The 19,618-nt window shown below is 33.6% G+C and overlaps 1 protein-coding gene and 1 long non-coding RNA gene across 2 annotated transcripts in view; both read right to left on the bottom strand.

Moving 5' to 3' along the window:
- Nucleotides 1-1,464: 1,464 nt before the first annotated feature.
- On the bottom strand, nucleotides 1,465-2,876 carry LOC107918845 (probable serine/threonine-protein kinase WNK11). Its single transcript, XM_016848428.2, has 3 exons — nucleotides 2,813-2,876; nucleotides 2,111-2,614; nucleotides 1,465-2,032 (listed from the first exon to the last, which is right to left on the bottom strand). Exons 1-3 carry the CDS (start codon nucleotides 2,813-2,815, stop codon nucleotides 1,637-1,639), a joined length of 903 nt encoding a protein of 300 aa, XP_016703917.1. The 5' UTR covers nucleotides 2,816-2,876; the 3' UTR covers nucleotides 1,465-1,636.
- Nucleotides 2,877-8,982: 6,106 nt separating this feature from the next.
- Nucleotides 8,983-19,618, bottom strand: part of LOC107920731 (uncharacterized) — a 30,317-nt gene continuing 19,681 nt past the window's right edge. The window contains exons 8-10 of the long non-coding RNA XR_005922946.1: nucleotides 10,590-12,648; nucleotides 10,364-10,456; nucleotides 8,983-9,467 (exon numbers count right to left, since the gene is read on the bottom strand). This is a non-coding gene — a long non-coding RNA (uncharacterized lncRNA). The remainder of the gene's footprint in view (nucleotides 9,468-10,363; nucleotides 10,457-10,589; nucleotides 12,649-19,618) is intronic.

Genomic DNA, 19,618 nt, shown 5'->3' with positions numbered 1-19,618 from the left:
ACGTGGCAAGAGTTCAAACTTAGTCATTCAATTATTTTTTAAGAGAGTTCACATATATAATCACATCTCACACTTGGTATTTAACCAATGTGGGATCTAAGCTTTTACTTTTCCTCAACAATATTTCCAAGTAGTTTACTTTGAGCATCAATTTCTCATTCATCACTCAACCATTTTGAGCATATGATATACCGTTGTAAAGTTCTCATGGGGTAGAATATGAAACCATAATTTTATAATTCAACTCTCTACCTTTACATATTGAGAATATGCCTCAAAGTTCCCATAAAAGTAATTTTTCCAACAAATAGTTCTCTCATAATAGCAATAGATCAAGAAGAACCATGATGGGCATTCGTTGGGTGCCACCAAAGGATGATTGGGTTAAGATTAACTCGACGTTGCTGTCAAAGGAGTTGAACAAAGGGACTTTGTCGGTGGAGTTATTCGTGATAGGCAAGGCAATTGGATAAAAGGTTACCGCAGAAACATTGTTATATGTTCTGCTCTTCAAGCAGAAACATGGGCCTTTTATGATGGTCTTAATTTGGACTAGGAAACGGGTTTCAAGAAGATACTCGTAGAAAGTGATAACATGCATATGGTGCAACTTTTAAATATAATAGAGGTGATCTCCAATGTTGGGCGGGTGCGAAGCATTGTTGAACTGAGGGATAGACATCGGACTGTCAAGTTTTCTCATGTTTATAGATTACAGCTGATTTTATGGCTAACTTTGTTGCATCTTTGGGTCCTGGACTTCATTTGTTTGACCGGTCTCCTACGAGTGCCATAAACTTAGTTTTAAGTGATATTCTTGGAATTTCCCATGAAAGGGATTGTGTAATTTGAACATTTTAGTTGGATAGTATCCTTTTCTTTCCAAAACAAAAAAAGTAATTTTTTTAATATAGATAAACATATCTGTCTTCGATAACTACATCTGAATTCAATCAACGTAAATTAAAATATTAAGTAATCATATAAAAACTTAGCAATTTGCAGTCATATAATTTGATGCCAAATTCTGCAAGTTTTTTTTTTCTCTCTCTCTCTCTCTTTGGAAATGGAAAACCAGTGAGGCAAGATAAGGGGTAGGCTATGGCAATAATTTCCCAACAAATTTGAGTGTGACAATATTAAATTAATTAAATAAAAAGGTTTCTTTCTCACCCAACTTCCTATGATAAAATATATGTTCCCTGCTCCACTTCAAGAGCTGCTTTTACATTATATTGAAAGGTTATTTTATTTCATTCCCATAATTTCTTTGCTTGCCTCTTCCATTTAACCCTTTCAATGATGTATCGACCCTTTATTTAGTTTTGCTTTAGCTTTACTTCAAATACAATCCAAATCTGAATTGATTTTTTACTTGTTTCATACTTAGACTTCTCAACCTTTTTTTTATTTTAAATATTGTATCAGATAGGAAACAAAAAACCAACAATTTACACAAAAATCTTCCTCACAATGCAAACTTAATATTGTATGATTAAAAAAAATTATGTACAAAATTAAACATAAATCAAACCCTTCACTCTCCAAGTTATATCCAATTGAACAAATTGAAAGAGAAATTTGAAGGGCAAAAGGCAATCCTATGGCTAATTGAGTGATATACTACATTAATTAATTAGGCATTTTCATCATCACCGTCATCGTCATCATCAACAACTTCATAAAAAAATGGATCCTTAAGCAGCTCGGCGGCAGACGGCCTCGACCTAGGCTGAGCCAGGCATCTCTCGATGAATGCTTTAACATCTTCATCTCTAACCTTGCTCATGGCTTGAGGCCTCACACCACTTGAAACTTTCTTGTAAATCTTGGCTACATTTTCACATTCACTATAAGGGATTTCCAAGGTCACCATCTCTAGCAGACACATCCCGAATGAGTATATGTCGATGAGCTCGGTGTAATGTTCCTCGTACAACTCCGGCGCCATGAATTCCGGTGTCCCGAGGATTGAATGCGCTGAATGGCTCTTTCCCACAATCGCAGCCATTCCCAAATCACCAATCTTAACCTATACTGTTCATCAAATTGCTAAGATTTTACTCATTAAAATCTACTTTACAAAACCAACCGGGATCGTAAAGCATACCTGACCAGTGTTGCCATTCACAAAAACATTGCTGCAATTAAGATCTCTGTGGATAATACAAGGATCGTGAGTATGAAAATAATCCAAGCCTTTCAAAATCTGCTTTGACCATTTCTTCAATGCCTTTATTGAAACTTGCCTATGTTTTTTCCTATACTCCCTCAAATTCCCTGAAGTGCAAACTTCAGTTATGAAGTTCAATGTGTTATGTTCCTCGTCTCGCCAAACATTGTACAACGAAATTATGTTCTTGTTGGTTAACGATCTTAAAAGACGAACCTCCGAATAAAGCCTGTCGATCATCGAGGGATCGTTGGAAAAGTTTCTTAGTTTGACTTGGTTCCATGCAACTTCAATGCCTTCTTCTTGATCAAATGCTCGGTATACTTTTTTGACAGCTCCGGACCCCAGAAGTTCACTGTAACGACCGTAACGGCCGGTCGGATCGATCTCGACAAAGGGTTCGGAATCCTTGTCGGATTGGTCTTGATTGACACCAGGCATCTGATCATGAAAATCATGCAATTACATAAGTGAAAAGTATTTAAAAAAGAAAAAGATCTAGAGAATAATCTTAAAAACCGTGAATAACCCATAAAACCTAAGACTCGTTAAAGCTAAACAACAATTTATTTCATCAAAAACTAAAGCTTCAAGTCTGAAGGGAAAGAAAGAACGAAAAAGGGTTTATTGAGAGCTCACCATAAAAAAAAAACAGATGCAGAAGAAAAATGGAGTGTCACCGAACACAAAATAAAGGGTTTTGAAGATGATATTTATAGGAGAGATTTTTTTAGGTTATAAATTAGGTGGAATAAAAAATATATAAATGGCATTTTATCATTTAGCTTTAACTTTCAAATTTTAATTAAATTATTTTAGCCAACTTTTAAAATTTAATTTAATTATTTTATTTTGAATGGAAAAGTTGAATGAATTATTAAATTTAATCACATTGACATACAATTTACATATGCTTCATGGATAATATTTTATAATTTTTTTAAATTTGTCAAAATTTTAAATATTTTTATTAAAATTTTAAATTTTTATGAAAAATATACATTATTTTTATTAAAATTTTAATAGTTGAGTCAATTTTTTATATTTAAAGTGATAAAAAATTTAAAGCTAAAATGGTAAAGGCAATACATATTTCAGAATAATTTTATCTTATGCGAATATAAATTTATAAAATTTTAAGGTAAGTATAATTGGATTAGGAATTTTGAATATATTTAGGTTATTAAACATGCGATTTTGAAAGATTTTTTTTTGGCGATTTATAAATATATGCTTTTTTTGTTTTAATTTGAGAATTTATGTTATTTTTTTAGTTTATTGATATTTGTTATACATCCTACAGTCATTTTTTAGGCCAATGGTAACTTTTCCCCAACAGTCACAATCGCAACGACTACAATACCCCCAATAACTATATTTTTTTCTTATACAAACTTGTCCAAACTTCATTCTTTTCAACTCAATTCTCACTTCTCAAATTTTTTTAAAACTTTCTCTAAATCCTATTCTCTTCGATTTTATTTTATTCTTTATAATTTGTAAATTGGAAAGTTAACTTATTCGTTTGGATGACGAGCACATCTTCGACGTTCGATTACAAATTGTAAGAAAATATTATTAAATTATTTAATTTTAAATAGTTAATTATTATGCTGCTAACATTATTAATTTTCTTTATGTTTATATATTCAAGTTGAAGATTGGATTTTAGATGCCATTTATAGACACTTGCGAGATGCGAAATTCTTATGCGTGGCTCACATACTCGGGGGAACTAAATTGGATCCCCCACTTATCAATGCTTTGGTGAAAAGATAGAGACCGAAAATATACACATTCCATCTTTCCTACGGTGAGTGTACAATTACACTCGAGGACATGGTTTACAACTCGGTCTACCGGACGATGGCAAAGTTGTTACGGGGCTAGTGGCGAGTGCTGATTGGAGTGCAACATGCGAACAACTACTAGGGAAGGTGCGAAATAAGTTTAGGGGTAGTCGGATCGAGATGAGATGATTGGAGGACAACTTCAAAAATATTGAGGCTTTAGCAAGTGATGTTGAAAAAGAACAATTCACGCCGCATCCATCTTGAGGTTGATCGGGGGTCTGCTTATGTTAGATAAATCTCGAAATCTAGTACATTTAAGGTGGCTACTACTAGTAGTTGACTTGAAACAAGCGGGACGACTTAGTTGGGGATAAGCGGTGTTGGCGACATTGTACCGAGAAATGTGTCAAGCGACAAAACTAAAAAAATTAAAATCGACGGTTGTATGCTCCTTTAATTGTGGGGATGGTATCGACTACCATTTTTACGCCCTCGAGTGGTTCCCCCTTGTGAATTCCCACTTGTAATATGGTAAAATTTATTTGATAATATCATTATCATTATAATTTTTCATTATTGTAATTTTGAAATAACATATTGTTTGAATAGGTGGAATAGTTGTGCGAGACACATAGGTATACCAACCAAGCTCGAGGATATTTAGCTAGCTTTAGATCAACAAGCCAAAGAGGAGGTTAGTTTATGAATTCAAAGTTATATAATATTGATTCTAGCATTTGAAATTAAATTTTAGGCATGTGACAAAATTTATAAATTCGTACTACAGTTTGTATGGATGCCATATGTGGTTTTGAGAATTCAAGAGTGCGTCTCGGTCGAAATTTTGGCCAATCGCGTCCTATAAGAAGCGTTTTCACTGTCATGTCAGATGAAAATGTGCCCTGTAGTGGGCGTTTTCTCTCTGGGCGTTTCAACCCTAACCCTAACTTTCAACTTCTGTCTCTGAGCCCACTATAACCTGGGATTCCCGAGATAAAATTAAAAATTTCTTTTTTTACCCCCACTCCGTTCCCTGTATAAATGTTTGTTTCCATCCCCCTACTTCGTCATATCTCTGTCCCTTTAAATTGTTTTCTTTTTCTTGCATGTTGAAATTTCCAGGTTTAAAGATTTATTTCTCTTTTTCTTTAAAGGAGACATAGTTATAATTTTAAGTTGTGTTTGGGTTCACGGTAATGTCGTGGAGCTAGGTAACCTACAATTTTCACTTGTCGTGTGAGTTTGGAGTATGGAGTCATCACTTGAGAAGCCGAGATCGCATTGCAATTCGAGGTCCAAGTTGGCGGTGATTATATGGTTTTGGGTTGAATTGTAACTAGGTTTCAAGTTTGCAAAGGTTATGCTATCAAGGGATGGAGCATAATTGAGGCCCTAGTTGGCAATGGTTATGTGGGCACGACAACAAGTTTCACCCCATCAGAGGAGGATGCTTTATAAATCCCATACAGAAGATAAAGACAAAAAATACAGGGGCTTTTCAGAATAATCAAGTAATACGTTTTGTTCATCTCCACCGAAAGTGGTGAGCCCGTTACTATAACTTGTGACAAAGTTGGGGGCAACAAGATTTTCGGAGGGGACGAGTTATTGTGCAGTGTAGAAAAGATGAAATGTGAAACAACCGTTGTCGCCCTGATTTACGTGTCATCTTTTCTGCACCCTTGAAAATCTTATTGCTCCCAATTCTATCACAGGTTATAGTAACAGTCTCACCACTATTGGTGGTGATGGATAAAACAAATTACTTGATTATACTGAATCACCCTTGTGTTTTTCGTCTTTGAATTTTGTATGGGTTTTATAAAGCATCCTCTTCTGATGAGGTGGAACTCATTGTCATGGCCGCATAACCACTGCCAACTGAGGCCCTATTTATGCTCCATCCTTTGATAGAATAACCCTTGTAAACTTGAAACCCTAGTAATACTTCAATCTGGGACCATATAATCACCGTCAATTAGGACCTTGAGTTGCAATGCGATTCGACTTCTCAGGGTTTGACTCCATACTCACATGGCAAATGGAATTTGTAGGTCACTGAGCTCCACAACGTTACTGTAAGTTCAAACATACCTTCAAAATTATAAAAATGTGTATCTCAAACACAGACAAAAATAAATCTATAAACTTCTAATTTCCAATTGCATGAAAAAAGAAGAAAGAAAATAATTTTTAACAAAGTGAAAAAACATCTTGTAGGATGCATTTTCCTTTCTCTCTCCAATTCAACATATATCAATAAATTTAAAAAAAAACAACAGATATACTTAAATATCAAAAGTTTTCAGTATATATGGGTAAATCAACCGTTTTTTTAGCTATTGTTTAGGTTTTTTTTTCATGTCCATTTTATGATAGATGCTCGTGGTTTGAGGCTATCATTCTGAACAATGTTTTTTTAAGGTTCGAACTTATGTTCTCCTCTCAAAAATGCATGTGTCTTACCAAGTTAATTTTGGCACATTTTTTTATGATATACTGAATCATGACCATCCACGTAAACATATGAGTGCATTCTGGATGGCTTTGGGACGGTCTAGATGAAGCTAGCGAGGTGTTGTGAGGGGAAGTAGTCTACTTCGAGTATATTACTTTTTGAATAATCATGTTTTGCATTTTGATTTCAGTAAACTGTGGCTAAAGATGATGAACGAGACCTGGGCTTTGTCGGAAAAAATGTTGTTTTCTTTCCTTTTTTTAGATAAATGAGGCTTTTAACTCATAGTTATTGTTTGATGTATTTTACGTAATGTTTATATTAGATATATAATTAAATTGTTATTGAAATTTATTTCAAATATATAATATTGTATATTTAAATTTATAATGGTTTATTTTAATATTAAAATATAATTTATATATTTAAATTAAATTTCATAAATACTTTATATTAACTGCTTAAAAAATAATTAAAATTTATATTTTATATATCAAAATATGAGTTATAATAAATTATTGTCATATATTTTATTGTAATATAATAATATTAACAAAATTAAATATTATTTAAATACATATTTTTATTGTACAATACCATATTTAAAATAGTCCTTTTATCTTTTCAAAAACATATTTAACAACAATATTATACATTTAAATCTTAAATTCAACTTTTCAAGATCCACGACACCTTTTAAAATCAATGCTAAATTAACCCTTAGATCAATTGATAAAGTTATTGTTGCAATAATAAATTTAATGCAAGGTGTTAAAATGGATGCAAAATGGTTGAAATCAGAATCCAGAAAACTGAATCAAACAATATCAAGTATCTTGTTTCTTACTATGTATAACCTGTGTTATAAATTGGAAAGTGTTTTTCATGCAAGAAAGTTGGTTAAAGATGGTCAAATTTGGTAAAAGTTATTTTCGTAAAAAATTTAGGCCAAATTGGAATTATGGGGTTACCAAATATGAAATACTAAATGGGTAGGCATCAATTCCCCCAATAAATAAATTAATTAAATTCAGTCACATGTTAAAAATGTTGAGTTAGCATATGACAGGTTCTTGTGATAATACCCTAGACTTTTGCTATCTAAATTATTAAATCATGAAGGAACAAAGGTCCAACTTGTTCTGTCCCCTCTTAATGTTGCATGTGAGTAGCATATCTATATCTATATATAATAAAATCAACTCTTAATGAGTGAATAGAGGTAAATATTCAAATAATAATAATAGACACAATTTAATATTAAAATTTAATGAAGGTAATTCAAGCATTTTGAAAAAAAGAGTTCCATAAAAAATAATTAGTTTTTATTTAAAATTTAAATATTTTGAAAAAAGAGTTTTTAAAGTTAATTAGTTTTTTTATGATTTTAAATTTTATTATTTCATTTGAATTATTTATGATTTAATCATTATTTAATGTCCAACCTTTTCATTTTCCTCTAATTAATTGTTTTTGTTTTTAATGATATATATAATATTTTCAGCTCCATCTATAGTCATTAGAATAATAGGGTTAAAATAGAAATTTAAGGTTTTTTATCAATAGGTTCGAATCATATCTACACTTTTTTACAACTATCCATAACTCCTTCCCAACCCATAAATAGGAAGATAATGCATTTCAGCGTACTTGAACTCACGTTCTCTTGCATTGGTAACAATGCCCATGCCAGTTAAAACTTAATCAGGTTAAATAGTAATTTAAGTTTATTTATTAAGATTGATAATAATTGATAAGACTAGAATGATTGTTTATTTTATTTCGGATAAAGTACACTAATGGTCACTCAACTTCGATTAAAATAACAAAATAGTCACTAAACTTTAGTAAAATAACAAACCAGTCACCAGTAACCATTTTCCGTTACGTCAGTAATGAAAATCTGACCTATTATGTTAACTGGCCATGTTGGCATCCCATGGTGGAAACGACCCCAATTTAAGAACTCTTGTTGGGTTGGGCAGTAGAAGAAGAGAAGAAGAATAGAATGAATGGAGATGTCGATCATGATTACGATGTGCTACTATGGAAACTTAGCCAATTTAAGGACTTCTTGGTCCAATGACAACCCAGGTAGAAGGTTTTTTTGGTGTAAGAAGTATTGTAGTGGGTTTCAAAATCCATGCCGTTTTATTTTTGCTTGGTTTGATCCACCATTGACGCCCCCCGTTCACGAATTATGTTGTTGGGTGTTTTAAAAAAAGTCAAGACATTGGAGGATCCAAGGAAGAAGGAGAGAAAAACATGGTTGATGGTGTTTTTATTTTTTAAATGAAAAACCAACTTATGTGATTGTTGGTTTTAGTGAATGTTGGTATTATTGTTGTTGTTGACATGGAAAACCAACTTTATTTTTTGCAAAAATAGTGTTAAATGGTTAAATGGTTTTAGTGACTGCTGGTATTTATGTTCATGAAAGATGCCGTGTTTAATTTATGGAAACTTTGATTGGAAAGTTTAAATCCCTAATTTGCTTTATGGAATGGATTAGAAATAGGAAACCATATTTTTTATATATGAAAAAAAAGCGTAAAACATTGCAAAACATTGTAATTCATTCATTAATGAAGGCCAAATTGTTTACAAAAAGAAAATCATAGAACTAGGCCAAATTTGCCTACAATTCAGTACAATTGAACTTAGTTGAACTGTAGGCAATTTTTAAAAAATGTAACTATTTGCCTAAGGTTAGATATCAATAGCAATAATAGGAAAATTTACAAAAAAAGAATCTGCCTAAGTTAAGAAATCAATAGTAGTAATAGACAAATTTACACAATAAGCTCAAAGCAGTGAACAAAATAAAATTCCAGATTGCAAGTTTGGTTCACAGTGTCATCAATGGGTTTGAGACAAAGGACTCTTGAGTAGAAGGCATCTATCTAACAGTGGTTGGTTGTCCAACTAGTTTCCTCTTGAATGGAAGTTTTTCTCTTCGAACAACTTCATGGTGAGTTGGGGCAGCTTTTTGATGAGTTGGAGTAGCCACTTGGATATGAACACCAACTGTGTGTCTTGTGACCTACATGAACAAGTCAAATCCATCAAACACATTGCATATGAAAAGTAAAGTAACGAAGCCAAGGCAAATGAATTACTAGATGGTTTTGGCCGACTTCCCCTCTACAATTCCTCTTATTGTGGCCAAATTTCTTGCATTTACTACACTTCATACCCACCTCTTTCTTGGTAAGTTTTGTTGTTATTTATGGTTCATTAGGTTCTTTCCTTGTCATCTTAGTAGGTCTTCCAAGTGGCTTCTTAGTGGAGGAGGCAGTATTGGCAGCATGTCCGGCACAAGCTCCCATTACTTAGGACCTCTTACTGGCCTAATGAAGTTAGAGTAAATGGCAAGCTAGGTTTTCTTGGTGTACTTGGTTTCTACATAAATTTTAGGGTTCTCATCTTTTAGATGAATGACAACTACTGCTTGATTGCAAAGGATGTTAGTGATCTCCTAATTCCTACAATAGAAGGAATTCTTAACTAAGTCCACCATATGCTAGCTTCTTGGACCACATTCAACCTAATATCTCTCCCTATTAGCATGTGATGGAAAACATTTAAAAAATAGTTTAACATATCATACTCAGAGTAAAGGCAGCATGTGACGGGCCCCACCAGCAAGTGATTGTAGAATAAAGACATACATAGATTAAAATAATGATATATTTACCTAATTGAATCTTTGATATTGGCATCCAACTTTTTCTTAATCTTTAAATACAAGTTTCCTTTAAATTTTTCAGTTTTTTCTTTCTTCTTGACAATCAACAACATAATATTGGTCATAATTGTTTCCATCATAGTTAGAATGGGCTTCCCTCTTTCTTCCAATATCAGCTACCAATAAGTAAAAAAAATGAATATCAGACTTGCTCCTTAATGAACTGCATATAGAAAATAAATAGGGTTTACCTTGTTAAAGCATTCATAAAGTTTATTCACCATCATGTCAAACTTTCACTTTAATGAGAACTGTGACCTTGACCAGTGAGCAAGGTTCTTTCCCTTCAATCAATCATAAGAATCTTGATTGGTATTCTTCAGTTCAACCATGGCATTTTCAAAATCCCTTATAGTGCTTGCTCTAGCAGCTTTCCAAAGAAAATATTTAAATGCCTTTGTTTTAAAAAAAGCTTACTTAATATTGGCATGTAGGTGTCTAACACAATGTCTTGTTTCTAGATTAGGAAACAGCATGAATATTGCTTTTACAAGTCCCTGAAAATAGAACAAAAACAATTTAATTTTTTAGCATACATCATAAACAAAAAAAGCAAACAAAGTAAACAAATGAAGTTTTACCTTTTGTTTGCTAAACCTGAAATATATTTGATATGAGCTCACAATTTCCAAGTCTAATGAGAGCAACTCCAATAACCAGCACCATGATGTTTGGTTTTCAATTTCAATCGCAACATATAAAATAGAATAGATGCCATTATTTACATCTATCCCAATAGTTGCCAGTAGATAACCTCCAAAGTAGCCATTCAAGAAATATCCATCTAAAACAATTATCCTTCTACAACCATCCTTATACCCATCTTTGCATGCCTACAGACATACATACATCCTTTAAAACATCTTGTTATCCAGATAATAGTATGTGTTGTTCCAACATTTTGGGTCCTAACCTCTAACATATACTCATATATCTTCTCATATTGTGCCTTATAACTTCCTTTAAATAATTCCACTACCCTAAGTTTAACCCTCGTAAATTTGGTTAGTGAGACAAAGCAAATGAAATCTCTTTTGACATCTTGTTGCAATGATGTCAAAGAATAATTAGGATTAGCAATGAACTTCTGTTTATAATGTTGAGCTAGCCAATTTGAGGTTATATTCCTATTTTTAAATACCTTAGAGCAAGTATGGTTAGGGTTTAAACTATTAATTTGCCAAGTCTAGTCAGTAGGGTCAAGTGGGTTCAGTTTAGGGGCCCATACGTACCAAGAATAGTTTGACTTCCAAACTGCCTTTAATCTATTTTGATAATTTTTTGGGAACTTAATAAAATAACTATTCAACCTACCATACTGCTTGGCAGCTTCTTTTAGGCTGTCTTTGTTTAGAAATAACAATCCAACCTCAAGTTTTGGATTATTCATGTCACTTTTTAAGTAGAACTTGGGCCAATTTTTGCTATCTGAGTCAAATTCATGTGCAACATTTAGGGTTTCAGAATCATCACTATCAGACAATTCCCTTACTTCTATATCATTCATGTTTAAGCCATCTAGATTAACTCTAATGTTATCACTTACATTAATTCTAGCATTAATTAATTTTTCATAATTATCACTATCAGATATATTAAAATCAGACAATTCTTCTTCACTCATTAAATTGATCATCAAGTAAACTTGCCAAACAAATTTAACATTAATAAAGGCAGTGGGGTCTTTGGCATGCACAACCTAGGTAGTGGCAGACAATAACCAAGAAAAGGACATCACACAATACAATACGCATTTCTGTCATGCACATGCCATACACTTTAATGCAAACAAATCCATTTCTGTCATGCAAATGGCAGACAATAACGAAAGAAATCTAAACCTGCCATACACTTTAATAACCAAAGAAATCCAAATATGTCATACACTTTAATACAAACAATAATCATATTTCAACAAATAAATCCAAACCTATCATACACTTTAATACAAATAATAATCATAAACCCATGCCACAATAATTATTCACAATAAAGGCATGGGGTCTTTGGCATACACAACCTAGGTCCACATGTCATACAATTTAATATAAACAAATCCATTTATGTCATAAATCCTAAACAATTTTTTAAACAAAATCCAATAAGAAATCTTAAACCCATTGAATACAAACATACACAGTGCATAAACCCATGTGAATGCAACATATTTCAACAAAGAAATCAAAAAACCCATAACCCAAATCCCTCTAAATCTAAAAAATCATAAACCAAAAAAGAAACTTACTTGTTACAATGGATGCAACACCATCAATTGGTTCTATTTTATTAACCATTCTGACAGTTTCCTCTTCAATCCTGGTATCTTTTATAGTGTTTTTTTTCTCCCGATCACTTTTCTCCAATATTTCAATCATTCAATTGTTTTCTTACCCTAAAAATTTCAACCATTCAACCAATATTAACTGGTAATATAGAGTAAATAGGGAATCGTCCCACGAAGAAGCTCGTGTCAAACCTATTTGAAGAGAATTGAAATTAAGGTAATGTAAAACGCATGCAAGAAAAGAAAGGGGGGTTTATGCTTCTATGTTTGCTAAAAATGACCTAAGTAACGAACAAGTTTTTAACTTCAATTACGAATGCTAAAAATTATCAAAACAAAGAGAAAGAATGCTTAGTTATTGACTCCTTAATCCGCCAAGCACAAGTTCTTTGCGACCTCTAATTATCCTAGTACACTAATTCGGCAACAAGGCTGAAAAATCACTTACGAAGCGACTTCCTATCCCCAGTAAATTTTTATTCAATTAGAGAACATTCAAAATTGAAGACCTACCTTTAATTATCTCTTTGTTGACTAATTAAAGGTGCATTTCGTATTTTAGAGACTTCACCTAGCATTAACCAAAGAAAATCCTCCAACGACTTCTAAAATTAAATCTGAAGTTGTTTTAATTAGCTACAGGCCAATTAGTCATCATCAATTCTAAGTTTAATTAAGAAATTCGATTACTCAATTTGCACTTAGATGATTATAAGAAAATTTCTAAATTAAATAGGTGATCAATCCAATTGATTTAGAAAAATTCCTTGATCAATAAAACAAACAATTCAAGAATACCGAATTTGAATTTAAAACAAAATAAATCTTCAAATCCCTTATGCTCGGTTTCATAAGTGTCTAACTAAGCTTAAGTAATTTAGCCACTCATAGCAAGTAAAACAAGGCAAGAATCAATTGTAAACAACATGAATTACGAACTTAATCTTGTAAAAGAAAACTTCTCAAATTGTCGAGCTTCCCTCCTTTCAACTAGCTAAAATTTTGGGGCTGCTATTCCAGTTGCTTGATCGGCCTTTGCTGGTTCAATTAGAGACTTTTTTCTTGCTTGAGTGCCACGAACCCCCTTTGCTATCTGTTCTCTCTGTTATTGACTCCCTTTTTAAGCTGTTGAACGCCTCTTTTTATGGAACAATAAAATCCAAAAATCAAAACCTGATATGCTCCCTTTTCTTATCCCGTCGCACAAAAATAGCTCCAGCTCACTAGAGTTTCACTTCAATTTTACTTCTCAAGGCTGAAAAGGGGTCCCCTTGCTTTAATTAGAATCGGTCACCACTCCAAAATGGGAATTAAATAATTCCCTTGCCGACTTTGTCGCACATTCGACCTGCTGCACTTCTAATTGGACCGAATTTTCTTCTTTTGTCCCAATGTCTTTTGTGCTAATTTTGGTCACTTAAATTTTATATTTTGACCATGTCAAATTAATTCTTCAAAGCCAGCATATGATCATCCTTATCCAATAGCTTCATTCATGAGAATCAGATTTTAAATTGAACCCATTCGAACATCCAAATATCCCTAACCTGCGCATGGCCTAAAATTAACATTAAATTGTTGAATTGGAGTGAAAGTAAATTATTACGGCAAGGAATGTACTTAATGTAATTTAGGCTGGTTTAAAATCCAATTGATCAAAGATTAATAAAAAAATTAGATAATTTAGTTGAATAAGTTAAGCTTAAAATTGAACTTAACAAACTCCCCCATACTTAAACTATTGATCGTCCCAGAGCAATCAAGTCGAATAGAATCTAGAAGAATTTCAAAAATATCAAGACTAATCAAGAGTTGTTGCATTGCTCATGCTTGGGATGAATTTTGAAATCAACAGTCCTAGATTTTGGTTTATTCAAGAGAGGAAAATCTACTTTAAATACATATTATATGGAAGAAATTAATCATGCTTCTTTGATCAATCCTCACCGGAAAGAGTAAAATTATTAACACTCATCACTGAATGTGATTAGGCTAGTCTTAAATTGAAATCGACCGTAATTAACCACCATAGGCTTGCTTGTCCATCTTACCTATAACATAACACATAAAATTCCATAAATATAATCGAGGCTAAATAAAGGTTGTAATGGGGCCGAGGTAATGTTTGGCGTATGGGAGGAATTTATTTAGATGGTGGAGCTAGTTCTCTTAGGCTAGTAAAACCGTTCGGAAGTCATCAATGTCTCTTATTTCTTTTTTTTTTCAAGAGTAGATAACTAATTCAATCAGCCTTTCATCGTTTCCATTTTCATACCGCTTGATTCGGATCCACTCCATTGTGATCACATAATTTAGTTTAATAGAAAGGCTGTAACTTACTGATTTTTCCTCAAGAAAATCAGCCCCTAATTTCTAGCTAAAAACAACCCCAAATCAGCCAACATATGTCAAAATTAAGATGTACTTCCAAACTGAATTAACTAGCCTAAGAAGTTGAGTTGATTTAGGCTTTGGTTCAATTTCTAGAGGTACATAAAAAAATGGGAAATTAAGGCTTCAAATTGGCTAACTAATTGGAATAATGTCAAGGTCGGCTTTTATAAGTAATCGTGGCTTAATTCCTAATGCCTCTTAAATCATATTAATGTAAATCAAATGTATTACTAGACTTAATAATATCTAAAGCAAGTTCTAGAGTAATTGACAGTCGATAACAATAAACACACATGAATGAATAATAACCTCTCAAGTTGGCGTGGGTGTCCCAACTTTACTCTCTAGGCTCAACTCTTCACAAGGACCACATGATTGATCAATTAAGCAAACTAATTTTTAAACCCTCTTCTATTTTAAAGTACAAAATCAAGTTTGTTTTTCAAGACAAAATCAGTTAATTGAAAACAAAATTTAACCCAACCAATCGACCTACGACAACCACAATCAACTTGAATTCATAAAATACATCTTCATTCTTTTATTTTAAAATTTTCCTAAAGAAATTAAAAAAAATTCTTCATGAAATCTGCTAAAAACAAGCATCAAATATGTTATAAAATTAATGAATTGATTCTCCCCCATACTTAATGTTTGCATTGCCCCTAATGCAAAAGAAAATTAAAAATTACCAATGGAAAGAAATAATAATAATGTAAAAAATAAAAGAAAAACTTCTCTGAATAAGTGGGTTGCCTCCCACAAGTGCCTTTGTTTGAAGTCGTTGGCTCGACATCGCAATTCCTCACAGATCCTCAAGATTGATCTCCTCCAACCAAGCTGCTTGCTCCCCTTCATGAAAATGATTCAACCTGTGACCATTCACCTTGAAAATTTTATTAGTTTCGAGGCTCCTAATTTCGATTGCCCCATGATGATACACCTCGGTTATTGTAAATGGTCTAAGCCACCTTGATTTTAACTTACCGGGAAACAGTTTAAGCTTAGAATTAAATAATAATACCTTTTCCCCCACCTTAAATTCCTTGCAAATCAACTTTGAGTCACGAAATGCCTTCGACTTACCTTTGTAGATGACCGAATTGCCATATGCCTCTAAACGCAACTCCTCCAATTCTTGCAGCTTCAACTTACGCTCTTCACCTGCCAAACTATAGTCCAAATTGCATTGCTTAACAGCCCAAAATGACATATGTTCTAGCTCTATGGGAAGATGACATGCCTTTCCGAAAACAACCCTATAAGGCGACATCCCTATTGGCGTTTTGTAAGCTGTTCGAATAGCCCACAATGCTTCATCTAACCTTTGGCTTCAATCTTTCCTATTGGGTTTAACAATTTTCTCTAAAATTCCTTTAATTTCCTTGTTACTACTCTCGGCTTGCCCATTGGTTTGAGGGTGATAAGCTGTCGATACTTTGTGGGTGACACCAAATTGTGCAAATAAGGCTCTCAAGGTTCTATTACAGAAATATGTTCCCTTGTCACTAATTATAGCCCTCTATACTCCATATCTATTTAAGATGCTGGTCTTAAGACATTTCACCACAGTTTTAGCATCATCGACTCTAGTTGGAAATGCTTCTACCCATTTCGACAAGTAATCAACACACACAAGAATGTATAGATAACCGAAAGAAGAAGGAAAAGGCCCCATGAAATCAATACCCCATACATCAAATATATCACAAACATAAAAATTATGTAATGGCATTTGATTTTTGCTACTTAAGTTGCCAATTTTTTGACATGAGGCACAATTTTTGCAAAATACGTACGAGTCCTTATGAATAGTCGGCCAAAATAACCCACTCAAGTATCTTATGAGCTGTTCTCTTAGGCCCAAAATATCCCCCACCTTCTCGAGAATGACAAAAATTAAGCACCAATTCTATCTCACTATCATCAACACAACGCCTAATTATTTGCTCACTATAAAATCGCCAAAGGTATGACTCTTCCCATAAGTAAAATCGGGCTTGACTTCTAATTTTTTCTCTTAAATGTCTAGGTGCAGTCGTGGGAAACTCTTTAGTCACTAAGTAGTTCACTATGTCGGCATACCAAGGCAAAACACTAGACACACTATAAAGTCTCTCATCGGGAAATAAATCACTCAACTCATTCCTCAAAACTCCAGTCTCTATCCTACTCAAATGATCAACCACAAGGTTCTCTTTACCCTTCTTATCTTTAATTTCTAAGTCGAATTCTTGCAACAGCAAAATCCACCTAGTCAATCTAGGCTTGGCTTCTTTTTTATGCAACAAATATTTAAGAGCACTATGGTCAGAAAATACAACGACTTTGACTCCTAGCAAATACGCTCTAAATTTTTTTAAGGCAAAGACTATGGCATAGAGTTCTTTCTCGGTTGTGGTGTAATTACACTGAGCTGGGTTTAATAGCTCACTAGCATACCTAATAATATAAGACTCCCTACCATTTCTTTGTCCTAATGCCGCACCAACAGCCTTATCACTAGCATCACATAAAATGTTGAAGGGTAATGCATAATTTGGTCCTTGAACGATAGGTGCCGTGATCAATTTTTGTTTCAATTCATCGAAAGATTTTTTACAATTCTCATTAAATTCGAATGTGACATCCTTACCTAGCAATGCACATAAAGATGAAGATATTTGAGAAAAATTCTTGATGAACTGACGGTAAAACCCTACATGCCCCAAGAAGGATCGAATTCCTTTCACAGTACTCGGATAAGGTAAGTTTTTAATCACCTCAACTTTGGCTTGGTCGACTTCTAATCCTCTAGCTGAAACGACATGATCCAATACTACACCTTTCTCAACCATGAGATGACATTTCTCAAAATTCAATATCAGATTAGTCTCAATGCAACGCCTAAGCACTAACACAAGATGATGCAAACACTGATCAAATGAATCACCATAAACAATAAACTCATCTATAAACACTTCCATTAAATGTGAAATAAAATCTAAAAAAATACTTGTTATACATCGTTGGAATGTGGCTGGTGCATTGCCCAATCCGAAGGGCATTCTCTTGAAAGCATAAGTGCCAAATGGGCAAGTGAAAGTGGTCTTCTCTTGATCCTCAGGTGCGATGGGTACCTGTAAATAACCTGAATAGCCATCTAAGAAACAAAAATGTGAGCGACCAGCTAACCTTTCTAACATTTGATCCATGAATGGGAGTGGGTAGTGGTCTTTTTTGGTGGCTTTGTTCAGCTTCCTATAGTCTATACAAACCCGCCAACCGTTCTGCACTCTTGTAGGAATTTCTAGCCCTTCTTCGTTGGTAACTATTGTGGTTCCTCCTTTCTTAGGGACAACATGAATCGGACTTACCCATTTTGAATCTGCTATAGGATAAATAATATTAGCTTCTAACCATTTTAAAATTTTAGTCTTAACCACCTCCATCATTGGTGGATTCAATCGGCGTTGGGGGTCTCTTTTAGGGATTGAGTTTGGTTCTAAGGCTATCTTGTGAGTGCATAAAGTCGTACTAAGCCCCCTAATATCAGCTAGTGTTCACCGAAGGCTTCTCTATGCTCCCTAAGAGCTCTAAGCAATTTGGATTCTTGGATTTCGGTTAGGGTGTTTGACACTATTAATGGCAAGGTTTGATTTTCACCTAAAAAGATGTACTTTAAATTTTCAGGCAGCCCTTTTAACTCCAATTTAGGTGGTGAAATCAGTGAGGGAATTTGCTTATCAGTCACCGTAAGGTTAGGGAGGATCGGCTAAAAGCGTGTCAATTGAGGCGAGCCTAATTCACAAACCGAATTAATTAAAGAATCAGAAATGATAAATTCATGCTCATCGATATCAAAAATTCTTTTAGCTAGAACACTTTTTAACTCGTCATCCTCTCCTAATTCATAAAAATTTTGAACAAAATTATCAATTACATCAAGGACAAAGACAGAATTAATATCAGTGGGATATCTCATAGCATCAAATATATTAAATTTTATTATCTCACCATCAAATTCCATAAATTCCCTTTATGTACATCAATTTTCGTTCTAGCGGTCTTAAGGAAAGGTCTACCTAAAAGTAAGGGCACATCAATCGAATTATCATTAGGTCCCATGTTTAAAACATAGAAATTGGCTGGAAAGACTAACTCATTTACTTGCACTAGAACATCTTCTAAAACGCCATCAGGGTAGGCATTACTCCTATCCGCAAGTTGAATTATCAGTCATGTTTCTTTTAATGAACCTAATTGTACTTTTTCGTAGATACTTCTAGGCAGGACATTTATAGAAGCTTCTAAATCAAGCATAGCTCTATCGAGTTTAAGGTCTCCTATCTTACAAGGTATCGAAAACATTCCCGGATCTTTGCATTTAGGTGGGAGTTTCTTTTGAAATACCGCAGATACATTTTCGCCCAAACTAATCTTCTTATTTCAAATTAATTTCCTTTTAGATGTGCATAATTCTTTCAAAAACTTAGCATATCTAGGCACTTGTTTATTGCATCAATTAATGGAATGTTAACTTGTACCTTGCGGAAAGTTTCCAGAATTTCAGCATTGACGTCGTCTGACTTTTCCTTCCTCAAGCGCTGCGGAAATGGAGCTTTCAGCGCATAAAATCGCTGCTGGTCATTAGCGTTCGAGTGTTTTTCCACTTGAGGCTCAAAGACCTGCGCTTCCTACTCAGAACTTGCTGCCTTGTGCGAAACAGTGGGCTATTGTAGCTGCGATTTTTCTGCCTCCCTTGGGGCTTTTCGTGAAAATTGCGAAT

This window comes from Gossypium hirsutum, chromosome D13 (genome assembly GCF_007990345.1).
Source record: "Gossypium hirsutum isolate 1008001.06 chromosome D13, Gossypium_hirsutum_v2.1, whole genome shotgun sequence".
Classification (NCBI taxonomy): domain Eukaryota; kingdom Viridiplantae; phylum Streptophyta; class Magnoliopsida; order Malvales; family Malvaceae; genus Gossypium; species Gossypium hirsutum.
Note: the sequence above shows the minus strand (reverse complement) of the source record. Positions and strands in the feature narration are given on the sequence as shown.

Coding starts and splice junctions, on each gene's coding strand:
- LOC107918845 (XM_016848428.2), bottom strand. Junction 2,033..2,110: donor TGAATGGCAACACTGGTCAG/GTATGCTTTACG, acceptor TGAACAGTATAG/GTTAAGATTGGTGATTTGGG.